Source organism: Columba livia, chromosome 2, assembly GCF_036013475.1.
Source record: "Columba livia isolate bColLiv1 breed racing homer chromosome 2, bColLiv1.pat.W.v2, whole genome shotgun sequence".
NCBI lineage: Eukaryota > Metazoa > Chordata > Aves > Columbiformes > Columbidae > Columba > Columba livia.
In genome coordinates this window covers 116,859,105-116,873,620 of record NC_088603.1, presented here as the reverse complement: position 1 = coordinate 116,873,620, position 14,516 = coordinate 116,859,105, and the positions used below count along the sequence as shown (strand labels likewise).

Genomic DNA, 14,516 nt, shown 5'->3' with positions numbered 1-14,516 from the left:
AGCTGACTCCATTTATGAAGAGATGAAGCAGAGGTATGGAACTCAGGGTTGCTATTTGCTGAAAATAAATTCTCGGGTGTCTAACAAAGGAACAGATGAGCAGATACCAGATCCTTGGAGTCAGTACCTTCAGAAAAATGCTATCCAGAACCAGGTATGACATTATTTTTAAAACAATTTATAAGGTGTTGTGTTAACATAGCTATGACTTTTTGTGAGGGCATAAGATGAATCCTTTCTCAAGGAACTGTCCTCTATGCTATTTAAATTGACAGTATGGAGCACTGAAATACTAGACTGTTTGAAATAGGCTGACAGGAGCACTGAAATAATAGACTTTAACTTTATGCACTGACAAAAGCAAGTAACCTCAGAAGTGTCTTACTCATAGTAACTTTCTGCATTCATTTTGATTAATTTCCTTCACTCTTGAAATTTGCCTTTTTTTTTTCCCCAGGTCCTCTATACTTCACTAAACAGTGTGGATGTGCTGGTTTGTGGGGGTATATGTGTTTTTTTTTTTCTGGTAACATCTTGCAGTCCAGACTGGTCTGTCATCTGCTGAGATGGCAAATGACAGTGTGTGTTAGGTCAGAGGAGTTCAATTTGCCATAAATGTCTGTATTTTTGGCTTCAGGACCAAAAATATTCCTTCTTGAGTTTGCTTTTGACTGACCTGGGGTTTTAACTGCATCTGATTAAAAGATTTGTTTGTGGAATGATAGTTCTTTGCCAAATGTAGCTGACACTGGAAAGTCAAAACATCTCATATTCAGTAAGCTAAGAGAACCACTAAGTAATGTTCCACCATGAACTAAATGGATTTTTTTTTTTTTCTGTCACATGCCAACTGCCCAATATAGATGATTTTTGTTTTTTTGTATGAGCTTGTTCAAGAATTGCTTTTAGGGAGCATATTTTCACTGCTGCAGGCATTGCCTTTGAAGAGTTGGAGTTGCATAACTTGACAGTGAAGCTGTTTGAGCAAGCCAGAAGATACTTGCTTCATTTATTAGTGAATGGGACTTTCACTTTTACAATAGAACAAGTTCTTAAAACCTCACAAACTACTTAAGAAATGAATATGTACAAACATGCTTTCTTAATAATTCAGTTAACTTATTAAAGTTAACAACTACTGTTGACTGACCTTTGTGTGTGTGCTCTAGTATTCTTAAAATTGAGGTGTGTTTTTTTTTTTTCCTGGCAGGATTGCTATGAAGATTGCCCTTACACTGTCATTTCAAATAAGAATACTGATCACTTGATATCAGATGGCTTAGACAGTGAAATTAAAGGTATTTTTATAACTTCAATCAAAACACTGATAGCATTTATACAGCTGTCTCATGTCTTGGACAGTAATCGCTTGAGTGTTTTGTTAGGGAATTTGAACTAAGAGTTTTCTAAATGCTGAAAGATAATCTAATGAGGTGTACACAAAGAAAAATGCTGTGGTGCTGATCCGCTGGATTGATGCTAATTGGTAGATGTGTCTTTAATGAGATGGCTGCTGATGCACTGGGCTCATCTTTTGTAAGACTAAGCATATTGTCTGTCAACTCTGACAATTAATAAAAAGTAACACAACATTACACAGTTAGTTTTCATCATAATAAGTCAGTGTGCTCTGATGTAGCTTGGAAGCTGAGGGATCTTTTTTGTCCTTGTTTTTGGTTTTAAATCTGGAAATTAGAGTAGTGACTTAGAAAGTAAGCTGACTGGAAGAATTTGCCTCACAACTGAGCTTGTGGATGGCAGAGGATGGTAGATGGAATTGAGTGCAAATTAATGCATGGCGGTTTTATTTAAAAATTTTTTTTCAAGGCAGCTGTCTAGGATTCAGATGAGAAGAAGCATCATCAAATAGGGAAGAAGTGGAGGTACGTGCTGTCTGGCCTGGCTCAGCTCAGATCCTTTAGACCTGACTTAAAAGGCACAGGAAGACCTGTCTATGTAGGGGTGCCTGTAGTTGCCTGAAAAAGCAGCTTTCTGGGGCCTTACAGCCCAGGTGTTGTCTGCAAGCTGCTGTGCAAACTGTCCATATCCGGCTTTACATTTTGTGAGTAAAATCCATTAAGGATTTGATTTCACAGCTAGGCCTTGCTCAGTGTTAGCTATGGCCAGATAAATAAAGGAAGCTGATTTTCTTATATAGAAAGGAAATAATAAATAAGAGAACTATATAAGTCTTAGAGTGAAATGATGTCTCTGTCTATTTTGGATAGCTGGGTGCAGTAGTGACCAGCACCCCTTCTCATTGAACTGAGAGGACTTTGGAAGTCGTTTTACATCATGATTGCTCATAAAGGCATGGAAAATGAGGGGTTTTGTGTGTGTGTGTGTGTGTGTTTTTTTTAACCTTAAAGCATAAACAGAAAACAGTGAGTGGATTCAGTGGAGCCATTGTAGTAGTTGCTGCATTTCCAACTCTTCACAAATATTTTATTTTAAGGTCTTCATAGTTTTCCTTCTGTGTTGTTGATGTTAGTTAGGCTATTTTGAGATTTTTTGCGCTGTAGTTGAGAATCAAAAGTGTCCATATTTAGCTATGTTGTAGTTCCTGAGATTCCCTGAGCTTTCTGAAGAATTTCAGGAATGATGTGGTACTGAGGTAGTGCTCTGCAGCTGTCTACTCAGCATTGGTCTGTAGTGTGGAATAACTGGCGAGTAGCTTTGTTTAACAGAGTTCTGAGTAAGGAAAACTTTGAAGTAGGTTAATAAAAATTACATTTAAAAACTAAAATGTTTAAGTAGCTTTATACTTACTAGTGGTTTTGTTTCAATCTTTTAATAGATGGCCTATCAAATAACTTTAAGACTCACCCTCTTCAACTGGATCATCCCAGCGGCAGTTTGGACAGCACTGATTATGTGAAGGCTACTACGTCATTGCAAGACTCCAAGAAATCGAATTCTGGAACGCCACATGGTGCTTGTTTAACACTCACAGATCACGATCGAATTAGACAGTTCATACAGGAATTCACATTTAGGGGACTTTTGCCACACATAGAGAAGACAATTCGGCAACTTAATGATCAGGTTGGTTTACTTTTAAAAACACTTTGTGCCATATTAAAACAAACAAACAGTTGGGGTATAAATCCAGTTATCCAGAAATCTGTTTTGAAATGACTACTTCCTTCTGCAATTAATCATTCAATGGTCTTAGTGAAAACTGTAAGTAAATTAAAGAGAAATAACTGAAGTTATAATTTTTGCTCAATTTGTCATTTTAAAAAAGCAAAAAACCATGTTTTATCAACAGAGCTTCAGTGCAAGATGGCTTCTTGGTGAAAGTCTGTCTGAACTGTTATCAGAGATATCTGTCATTGTTCCTAAAATCTTCATATTTTATGCTTCTGGATGATTCTGGCATGGGGAACAAAAAATACTTTTTGTTTCAACATTAGATTTTACAGCTGCAGTTCGGAAGTGTATTTTCGTCAGTAATTGTCTGCAAAAAAAGCTGCATACTTCAATTGCCACTACTTTACAGGAGGAAAAAAATGCTTGGCCACCCTAAATCATGCATTTGTCTTTCAATCTCAGCAGTTTTTGCAATTGTATATTCTTTTCTCAAGCTAGTATCTTTTTTTTAAGTGTGATGGTTGATATCATACCCATGTTAAGTCCAAGGCATGCATTAAAGTAGCTTCCTTCGCAGTAAGGTCCTTTCTTTTATATGTCTTTCACTGTTATATGGTCTTAAGCAGATTGTTAACTTACATTAGTGCAATCAAATTACTGTATTTAGCATTAGGCTTAGACCCGAATATCAATCTGTTTTCTGAAATCTGTATTGTGATTTGAATTGTCCATTCAGGTTATAGTTCTAAGTCTGAGGTGTTTTGATAGTAAGTATCATATGCTGCAAGGAACACTCTGCTGACCGTGTTTACACTTGGAAAGATTTATGAAGAAACATTAAAAAAAAAAAATGTGCATACACAAAGCGTAGCAAGCAGCCTTACTATTAGGAATATAGTAATACATTCCTAGTCCTGGTAAGATTTTAAAGATAATTTTGAAAATTATCTTTAAAAAGAGATGTAGTTTGGCTTAGATTTTAGGAATGGTAATTCCCTGTGGAAGTTTCCTCATTGGTGAAAATTATCTAAAAGAATAAGATTGTGTAACCCTCCTTGCAGGGAGCCTCCTGGCATTTGAAACTGATGTTAGCAATGTGGTAATGCTTTATGGGGATGGTGATGGGGAGAAACTTCTCTTGAAGTTTTGTACTTAGTCTAGATTTTAGGTTGGACTAATACCAGAAATTGGATATTCTGTTAGATATCAAACAGATGCATCAGATGTTTCAGTTCTCGTTCTTAGGATTGAAATATCTGCAATTTACAGCAACAGCAGTGAACCTTAGCTGTCTGAAATAGAACAAATATATAAATTGCAACTTCTATCTCAGTGTCAGTGATTAATTCTAGAGGAGTGTTTCTTGGTTGTTTTATTGTTTTTATTTTTTTGTTTTGTGGAAAAAGCAAAATTTAGGGGTTTATATTAGTTTAACTTATACTAGTATATCTCTTGCAATGTAGTGCTCTAATTTAGTGTCTTTTTGCAGTTAATATCCAGGAAAGGCTTGAGTCGATCACTGTTTTCTGCTACTAAAAAATGGTTTAGTGGCAGCAAGGTTCCAGAGAAAAGTATAAATGAACTGAAGAATACTTCTGGTTTGCTGTAAGTAATTTCAGTCCTTACTTTTAGATCTCAACTGAAAATGTACCTTTTTTTTTTTTTTTGGAGTGGTATGGGGGGAGGGGAAGGGAAAGCCTGTATTTATTTGATGGTGTTCTGCAAAGTGAACTATATCAGCAATATTGCGAGAGATTTTAATTAGAGAAATCATGAAAAGTACTGTACCTAAATGTGCACAATAAAGGAGTAGCAGAACTTAAAGTCAAAGGAGATAAAAGAAGCCGTTTACAGAGCCATCTTCCAGCTGTATTTACAGTGAAGCTTTTGAAGTTAAAAAGAATATACATTTTTAAGAGTAACAATAAAATGAAGCTATGTTCTGCTGTAAGGGATTTTTTTTTTAATTAGTACAAGCTTTTTATTTTGTTATTTAAGCCAAACCCCATGTGTAGGTGTTTTTGTTTATGTAACTGTAACTTACTGCAGTTGAATATCAAGTATATTGCCTTTGCAAGTGCGTTTGACAGCTAAATTAAGGGGATTTTCATACTTTTTCCACCTGTATTTTACACTAAAATCAGGTTTTAAATGTTACCAGAGTATTCATTCTGTATGCTTTGTAATTTCTTGTTGTGGATGAGGATGTGTAATCATGAAAAGCAACCTCTTCAACTCTCTTAACTACAGAAGTCTGAATAGCTCTTGGATGTTGCCTAGCCCAAGTTAATATCCCTGACACTTACAGCTTTAAATTAATATGTTGTGTGTCTTTGGATTCATAATCAAAATGTTATTTATTTCAGCTTTCTCTGTTGAATGTTTAAGCATGCTTTGCTTCCTGCAAAGTCTGACTAACAAGTGTTTTGATCTTCAGTGAAGATATTAATATATATTAGACTAACTGAAAGTTAAAATTATGCTTACAGAGCACAGGAACTTGCCCAGTGTTTTGGCATAAGGCACAGTTTTTTAGTAGATTTTTACTTTCAAGACAAATGGGGAGAAATAACAACTACAGCTAGGTGAACAGTCAAAGTCTTATTTTTTTTCTTCTCATGTAGTTCTGTTTGGCTCCAATAGTTAATCTTACTGAGCAGTTTCAGTGATGTCTGCATAGTTTTTTACAGTATTTCTTGGCTAAGGGGACTCCTTGTTTTGAATATAAGCAGAACAGTGAATCTTGTTAATCGGAAAGTAGGGTATGAAGCTGAGTTACTTGTGGCAGAAAGGAAGCAGCTTCACTTTTCTTAACTGTTTTTTTGGGTAAGGCTGAAGCAATGCAGTTTTTACTCCTACTCTGTGAACAGAAATTAAGATGAGAGAGTATGACTTTACAGAGCATGTTTTGCTCTATTTATTAAAATTATGACTTTGAATTTAAATATTTGTATTTATAGGTATCCACCAGAAGCACCAGAGCTTCAAATCCGGAAAATGGCAGACTTGTGCTTTTTGGTGCAACACTATGAACTTGCATATAGCTGTTACCATACAGCAAAGAAAGACTTCTTAAATGATCAGGCAATGCTTTATGCAGCTGGAGCACTGGTTGGTACTTCATGTAACATAAACATTCTGTGTACTTTTCCTAATAATCTGTAATATTGGTCTGAAGGTAACAAAATGTGATCTCTTCACCTCCAGATTTATTAAGGGGTCTTGTCAAATTTGCTGTATATCTTTAGCAAATCCTAAAGTCTTCTCAAATCTATTTTCTTTATTCCCTATGAAGGGAATAAAGGTGTGAATAAAAATTGAAGAGTTAATTTTTAAAATGTGAAATATGGAAAGGAGAATACCTAGAATGCAACCTCCAGCAAAATGGATCTTTAAACTTGTAGTCTGATATCGTTAACTGAAAAACACTTGTGAATTAATTTATCTCTTTTAGACTTTGGCAAAATATTACTTGCTAGGAAGTCAAGACCATGTCTCTATAAATATGGTATTGTACTTTTTTTTTAAGACTCTTGAGGGATATATTTTGAGTATGTCACTGCTGAACTTCACTGTAAACACATATTCATTCATTAACTTCTCTTTATACTGAAGGTATATGTGACTAGATTTTCAGCAAGATAAATGAGAACACTGGGGAAAAATAAGCTTGCTTTAACAATTTTTTAGAAGCTATGTTTTGTAGACTTTAGCCTGGTTATCTTGATAAAGTTTAAAACTTTCCTTTGCAGAGCTATGGAAGCATTCATGTACAGTGTCTCATCTTGATGTAAAACCTTTACATAAATATATTTTTGCAGTACAGACAGTCACTCTGCATTTGGTTAATCTGAAAAGTTATCTTAATTCCTTAATGAATGGTTTGTAGATATCTTAATTATGAATTTTTGCAACCTGCAAGTCTTAGTCATTATTTACTGCAGAAAAACTTTGCCCTATATCCACCTCATAAGGAAAGAAGTAAATTATCCAAGTGCATGTTTACCAGAGCTTCCTTGGAAGCTGAGTATGTATCTTCATTTAACCAAAACTCAAAAAAACCAGTCCTTGTCTTAAAATAGATGGTAATACTACTTTAGCAGCAAGATTGTACCTGCAGTAGGAAATTCTCTTAGACTTGTAAAGCAGTACTGAATCAATGCTTCTGCATAGTGTTGGGGATACCATCAAGTGAAAACACTTCTGTGCATAAAACTCTTGCTGCTGTCTGGTTAATTACAAGCAGAGCCATAAATAGGTTATTCTGCTAAGCCTCTTATCAGTTACAGTGTGTTTGGTACACTTTTGTGTGCTAGTAACTGATTAAATGAAGATCTTGAACTATTAGGTTGGCACAAAAGTAATTGCAGTTTTGCATTGTGAATTTTAAATTATAACTGGGCTTGAACGCATCTTTATTAATCAGAATAGGAACCATTGCAATCAACACAGTTTTGCTAATGAGAAATAAGTTTGTTTATTCCTGTAGCATAAAAATCTGTGCTTTGGGATTTGATTAAGTCTTGGAAAGCATTTTCTGCATTCTGCTGGTTGTGGTGGTTTTCCCTGTAAAAAGTTGTCGATGCTTGAAGAAGTGGTAGTTGGTTGGTGATAAGTCAGGTGAATATGCTGGATGAGGCAAAACGTCGTAGCCCAATTCATGCAACTTTCAAAGTGTTGGTTGTGCGATGTGTGGCCGGGCACTGTCGTGGAGAAGAATAGGGCCCTTTCTGTTAACCAACACCGGCTGCAGGCGTTGCATACTTCAGCGCATCTCATTGATTTGCTGAGCAGACTTATCAGATGGGATGGTTTCCCTGGGATTCAGGGAGCTGTAGTGGATCAGAGGAGCAGCAGACCACTAAACAGTGACCGTGACTTTTTTTTTTGGTGCAAGTTCGGCTTTGGGAAGTGCTTTGGAGGTTATTCTCGGTCCCACCACTGAGCTGGTTGTCACCGGTTGTTGTGTAAGATCCATTTTTCATCACACATTACAATCCTATCAAGAAATGGTTTGTTCTTGCATGGAAGAGGAGGAGATGACACATCAAACGATGTTGTGGAGCACTTAGGGAGCTTTTCCACCTTTCCAATTTACTTCAAATACTGCATGACTGTTGAATGGTTGATGTTGAGTTCTTTGGCAACTTCTCATGGAGTTCTAAGAGGATCAGCTGTGATTGCTCTCCGTTGGTCATTGTAAACTTCCAATGGCTGGCCACTACACTTCTCATCTTCAAGTCTCGTCTCCTTTGCAAAACTTCTTGAACCACTGACTATACCTGCCTTAACAGTTCCTGGGCCAAATGTGTTGTTGACGTTGTGAGTTGTCTCCTCTGCATTATGACTAGTTTTGAACTTGAATAAGAAAATTGCTCGGATTTACTTCTTGTCTAACAGTCACTCTGCATTTGGTTAATCTGGCTGTGGACAATTTCCATAGTCTAAAATAAATGTAAAATAACCAGCAAGTAATAAGTCATTAGCAAATAAAACAAAGTGAGAAAAGTGCATGGAAATTATGTATAATATTACCATGTTTATTGAAGAAAGTATTCCAATATCAAATGGCAAATTTCAACAGTGCAAAAACCAGAACTGATTTTGCGCCAACCTAATAGTAGCTGTTGAAATGTTTTCCTCAGCATTTTGAGGTTTGCAATTTGTTGAAAAAAGCTGCAGTGACCGTACTGAATTTCTCTTGTAGGAAATGGCAGCAGTATCAGCTTTTCTTCAGCCTGGAGCTCCTAGACCATATCCTGCTCACTATATGGAAACAGCGATTCAGACTTATCGAGATATCTGCAAGTATGTTGTTTACTTTTGTGCAGATCCAATGCAAGTTGAAAGACCTGGTGGCTTAATTTTTCTTCCTCTGCACAGTGATAGTGCCAGATGACTAAAAGATCACAGAACTATGGTAACTTATTAAAGAGTAACATATATATGTTATTTAGGATGACATGGAAGGGGTTCTGTGCTCTTCTTACCAGAATGCTTATTAAATTTGTGTACTGGATTTACCTGATAAGATTTTGGTATTGGGGTAGCTACAGGGATGGCTTCTATGAGGAGACAGCAGGACCTGCCCTGGTATTGAACAGGGCCAGTTTTCACCCAACTCCAAAATGGACCTGTTGCTGCCCAGAGCTGAGCCTGTCAGCAATGCTGGTGGCACCTCTGTGATAATGTACTGAAGAAAGGGTAAAAATTGCTCCACAGCACCTGCGAGAGAGGAGTGAGAAAAAGAGAGAAACAACCCTGCAGACATTAAGGTCAGTGAGGAAGGAGGAGGTGCTTTGCTGTAGCCTGTGGAGAAGACCATGGCGAAGCAGGTTGTCACCTGCAGCCCATGGAGGACCACAGAGGAGCAGGAATCCACCTTGCAGCCTGTGGAGAACCCAGTGCCAGAGCAGGTGGATGTACCTTAAAGGAAGCTGCAGCCTGTGGAGGGCCTATGCCAGAGCAGATTCCTGGCAGGCGCTGTGACCTGTGGGGAGCCCACACTGGAACCGTCTTTTGGACTCTGACCTTAAGGGTCTTTTCCAACCAAAGTGATTCTGTGAAGGACTGTACCCTGTGGAAGTATCCATGCTGGAGCAATTAATGAACTGTATCTGTGGGAGGGACCCCATGCCAGAGCAGGGGAGGAAGAGTGTGAGGAGGAAGCGGCAGCAGAGATGAAATGTTATTAACTGACCACAACTTCCCTGCCCTCCTTGTGGAGGAGGAGGGCTAGAAGAGTTGGGAATGAAGTTAAGCCAGGGAAGAAGTCAGGGGAAGGTGTTTCAGTTTTGGTTTTATTTACTGCTATCCTATTCTGTTATTAATTGGCAATAAATTTTTATCTTCCCCAAACCAAGTCTGTTTTGCCTGTAATTGTAATCGATCAGTGATCTCATTGTCCTTATCTCAGCACATGAGCTTTTCAATCTAATTTTCTCCCTGTGTCTTGCTGAGGAGGGTGCATGACAGAGCAGCTTTGTGGGCATCTGGTCCCCACCAAAATCAACCCAGAACAACTTCTTTCCGGCTGTTGGAGTTCTCATTTATTAGATCATTTAGTTGGCTGGATCATTTTTAGTCGGTATTTGTATAAATACAATGCTCTCTAGCTTTGACTTTCAAAAAACTGCTTTTGTAGTAGGATAGGACACGTAATATGTCAGTCTGTTGTTTTGCAGGAGGTGAACTTTCATATATTTTACTTTAAGGAGGATAAACAACAGAATGTCAGTCTGATACAATATGGAGAAGAGTTGTCAGATTTGAGGTTAAAAGTTTTCCATTATTTATTTTAATAATTATTACATCTCTGTTTTTGCCTTAGGAACATGATTCTGGCTGAACGCTGTGTGCTGCTTAGTGCTGAAATCTTAAAAAGTCAAAGCAAATATTCCGAGGCAGCTGCTCTTCTGATTCGTTTAACCAGTGAGGTAACATACTTAGTAGCTTTTTCCACTCTTGCCTTCCCACTGCGTACTTACCAGAGCTCTTCTAGGTTATTTCTAAATCTTGTCCTAAGATATTTTCTAGCCGAAGGTATCAAATGAGCTGTTATAAAGCATGAAGTGAAGAAAACTATTTACACTGGAAGTGAAGAAGCTAGTGCTTTTATTCTTTTTCTAGTGTAGCATCTTTTGTGTAGCTTGGAGGAAACTCCAGTGGGTAGTTAATTCTGGCTTTGTGGCCAGCTGCACCAAATCTAATGCTTCTGAGACACTTTTGGGGACAGATCAGGCATAGATTAAATTTGCTTAGTTCTGTAAGTTTCTCTTTCAAGTGTGATGTGTGGGGTTTTTTTGTTTTGTTTTGTTGGGTTTTTTAGCTTCATTCTTGTCCCTCTGACTTAAGCTTGTCACCAAAATTTATGTGAGCAGTGTAAGTTATTTAAACAAGGAATTTAAATACTGTTGGCTCTGCACAATCACATTACGACTTAAAATTATATGTAGTATGATTGTGTTGCCTTTTGGTACTTGCAAGGAAAATCTTCATAGAATATTATGTAGGTATTTGAGAGTGTATTTGTAGTCCAGACACATACTTGGACATCACTGATGGCATGGACTTCAGTTGTATTAAAATAAGATAGATTCTGTTCTGATATATAGCTGTGTCTTGGCATGAGAACAGAAGGGGATAATAATAAGAAATTGTACATTATTAAGAAATCATCCTGGTTCTTGTGGTACAAATTCACTCAGTTTCATTGTTCCCTTTTTCCTTCATCCTGTTAAAGCTCTTTTTTTATTTTTTGTTTCTAGCTTTATTATCTGCAGGGGGAGGGATGGGAAAAGGTAGCAGAGTGCTTCAGAGGTAATGGTGTGGGGAACTGTAGCCTGAGTAACTGAAAAAGCAGGAAATATTTATTTTGTCCCTTATACTGAAACAGGTTGATATAAATCTCTCCACTGGAAAAAATACCAATGCGGTTGGTATTGAACACTATACATATAATAAAGTGAAAAATAAGTCTAGTCTTATTTTCTTTATAAGCATCCATGTACATGTAATAGTAAAAGAATCTTCAGCTTCGCAGCACTGTTACAGCTTAGTGTCCCTGCTATTAATAAAAGGCCACTGTTATCTTTGTTTGCATTCATCTTTGAGGTTAATTCTGCTTTTTACTTTTAAATAGGATTCAGATCTTCGCAGTGCACTTCTGTTGGAGCAGGCAGCCCATTGCTTCATAAACATGAAAAGTCCCATGGTTAGGAAGTTTGCATTTTATATGATATTGGCTGGCCATAGATTTAGCAAAGCAGGCCAGGTGAGTATTATATTTCTGTGTGGAAAATATGCCCAGTATTTGATACTTACTCTGAACAACATGTTAAATGTGTCACTAGTCTGGAGAAAGATGCTTGGCTTTTGACACTTTTGTGTTACAAGTACTCACCTCTCTGATCTTCTGAAAATTACTCTGACATTGATCAGCTTAATCTTTTACTTGTGTTTTTGAAGTAGTGCTGAAGGTCTCTGACCTGAGACTTAACTAATGTGTGCTTTCATTTCTGGGTCTCAGTTTTATACACAGTGAAATATAGGTTTTTATTTGGGTAAATGAGTATTTTTACTTTAGAAATGAGTGAGTTGCAGGAGTTAAGGATTTGTTAAACTCTTAATTTATTAGAATAATAGCAAAATTTAACCATTTTTCCTGGTGCCTTAACCACAAGCTTTTTAGTGGAGGTGCAGGTGTGTGGACAGTTACTACAAGACAAACTAAAGCATCTCTTTATGGCTGCTTAGACTTAAGTAGCAATTAAACCAGTACACATCACATTGTTTTTACTTCCATTCACATTCCTAAGCAGACAGCTCTGTGGTGAATTAATTTAACGTTTGGACACAACTTGTGTGCACTATGTCTGTTTCAGTTGTGGAACAGATACTCTAAAGATAGCTTGTGCTTGATTCCTGCTGTGGTTAGCCACCAAAGTTCCTTTATGAGCCTGTCCTCAAATGCAGTCAGTTTCAGTTTACTAATAAGCTGCAAACCTGTGACAGAAATAAATTTCATATTGCAAGTCAATAATACAGGAGAACCCAGACATGAGAATTCTATTTGAAACAAAGCCCTGTGGACTTGGAGGGGTATTCTCCTACCCTACCCAGTTTCGTTTTTATCATCCTGGCAAGGACTGAAGAAAACACAGTTTTATTCTGTATTTAAAGTCACAGATGTGAAGAATAGTAGTAGTATTCCCTCTACTCCTCAGTTTTCTTCATGCAGTATTTTTCTCTGTCTGTTTCAATGACAATACAGTATTGACAGGGAGCTCTTGATCAGAGGGGTTTCTATATTTGTTATTTTATATCTCCTTTGCCTGGAAAAATGTATGCATTTTGTAAAGCTTTGACTTTGTCTTCATGTAACAGCTCTCTCATTGTTTGCATCCAATTCCTTTAGGGATTCTGGTTTCCAAGGAATTCTTTTTCAGTGTTACAGTTTGTTTTTTGTTTTTAACCCTCAGAGGCACCAAAATATTAAATGTTACTGAAGAGAAGTCAGCCAGGCTGCTTAGCTGCATACTGTAATACCATATTTTAAAGTGTCAGTAATATTTGCTGATGTTAAGGATTTACTGATTGTACTCTGCTGTCATCACCACACAAATTTCAACCTAACTTAGATTTTTTTTTTTTTTTTCCCCCCTCTGCTGCTGTAAATAAGGGAACGCAGTTCCCTTTTGTTAGAAGCTGAGACTTGCCTGTACAGTGAATTCCTATATAAATGTTTAATGCCTAGACTTGGGGTTGAATGCCCAGGTCCTGATGTATGTAAAGGAAGGGAACTGTGGATCTGATTAGGAGCAGAGCATCAGTCTCCCAGTGGCTGATGTGATTGGTAATTTTGTACTGTAGGGCTGTGTTTTGGTGGTTTGCTTGGCATGGATTTTATCCCAAGTGTGTCTACTGACCAATGATTGACTGGGAGTGTCACACTGAAAGTTCAGTTACAGAAATTAAATGTGTTAAGTCTAGCTTATGTTCCGAGGCTTGGCAGTAGAGCTTTGTAGACTTTAGTAGTCAGTCCTAAAGCAACACAGAACACTATTTTAGAAGTAGTATTCTCTTGTTATTTGGTTTTTTAACTTGATGCCTCTTACGCTAGTCTTTGAAAACGTGAACTTAATCTGCAGGTTAGGCTCTGTGCTGTAGAAACCAACACTTCTGCGGTGCTTAGATTACTGTTGACCAAATGTGATGAGGTGCAGTTCTGCAAACATTACACTTAGCATGATGGGGGGTGGTGGTAGAAACTTTAGCAACTTTTCTGAATTACTGTTCAATCTTCCTAATATTACAAAATAGAATGAATGGTTAATGGGGTTATTTGATAAATTAACTTACTTGTTTTTTTTCTTGCAGAAGAAACATGCCTTGCGTTGCTACTGTCAAGCTATGCAGGTTTACAAAGGGAAAGGCTGGTCTCTTGCAGAAGACCATATCAACTTCACTATTGGTCGCCAGTCCTTTACCCTTCGGCAGCTTGACAATGCTGTGTCTGCCTTCAGGCATATTTTGATCAATGATAGTAAACAACCTCCAGCTCAGCAAGGAGCTTTTTTAAGAGAATATCTGTATGTTTATAAGGTAAATGACTTTTCATTGCCTTTATTCCTTGAGTAATCAGTAATTTTATTACTAGTAATTTTCTGTTAAGTCATTTAATGATTTTTCGATTATACCTGCTTTGTTCCAGGATTGAGGTTTTTTTTTTTTTAAAATCTAGTTCATGTGTTCATTTTTTACTTTAGATTTCAATAAAACAAATATACTGCATCTCATGTGTGTATTAAGTGTATTTCCACTGAGTGTTAGTGTGATTTTGTATGTGTTTTTATTACACTAAAATGAACTCTTCCTTTTGAGGGTCATGGCTGAATTGCAGCTTGTGATAGTTAAGTTTCTTT

General features: G+C 37.1%; 1 protein-coding gene across 4 annotated transcripts in view; it reads left to right on the top strand.

Moving 5' to 3' along the window:
* TRAPPC8 (trafficking protein particle complex subunit 8) overlaps positions 1–14,516 on the top strand; it is a 55,109-nt gene that overhangs the window by 15,220 nt on the left and 25,373 nt on the right. For all 4 annotated transcript variants that reach the window (XM_065053407.1, XM_065053406.1, XM_065053405.1 and 1 more), the window contains 9 exons: positions 1–154; positions 1,211–1,298; positions 2,798–3,045; positions 4,583–4,698; positions 6,054–6,204; positions 8,801–8,901; positions 10,424–10,529; positions 11,735–11,866; positions 13,972–14,196. In XM_065053407.1, the coding sequence (XP_064909479.1) occupies positions 1–154; positions 1,211–1,298; positions 2,798–3,045; positions 4,583–4,698; positions 6,054–6,204; positions 8,801–8,901; positions 10,424–10,529; positions 11,735–11,866; positions 13,972–14,196 (1,321 nt within the window). The remainder of the gene's footprint in view (positions 155–1,210; positions 1,299–2,797; positions 3,046–4,582; positions 4,699–6,053; positions 6,205–8,800; positions 8,902–10,423; positions 10,530–11,734; positions 11,867–13,971; positions 14,197–14,516) is intronic.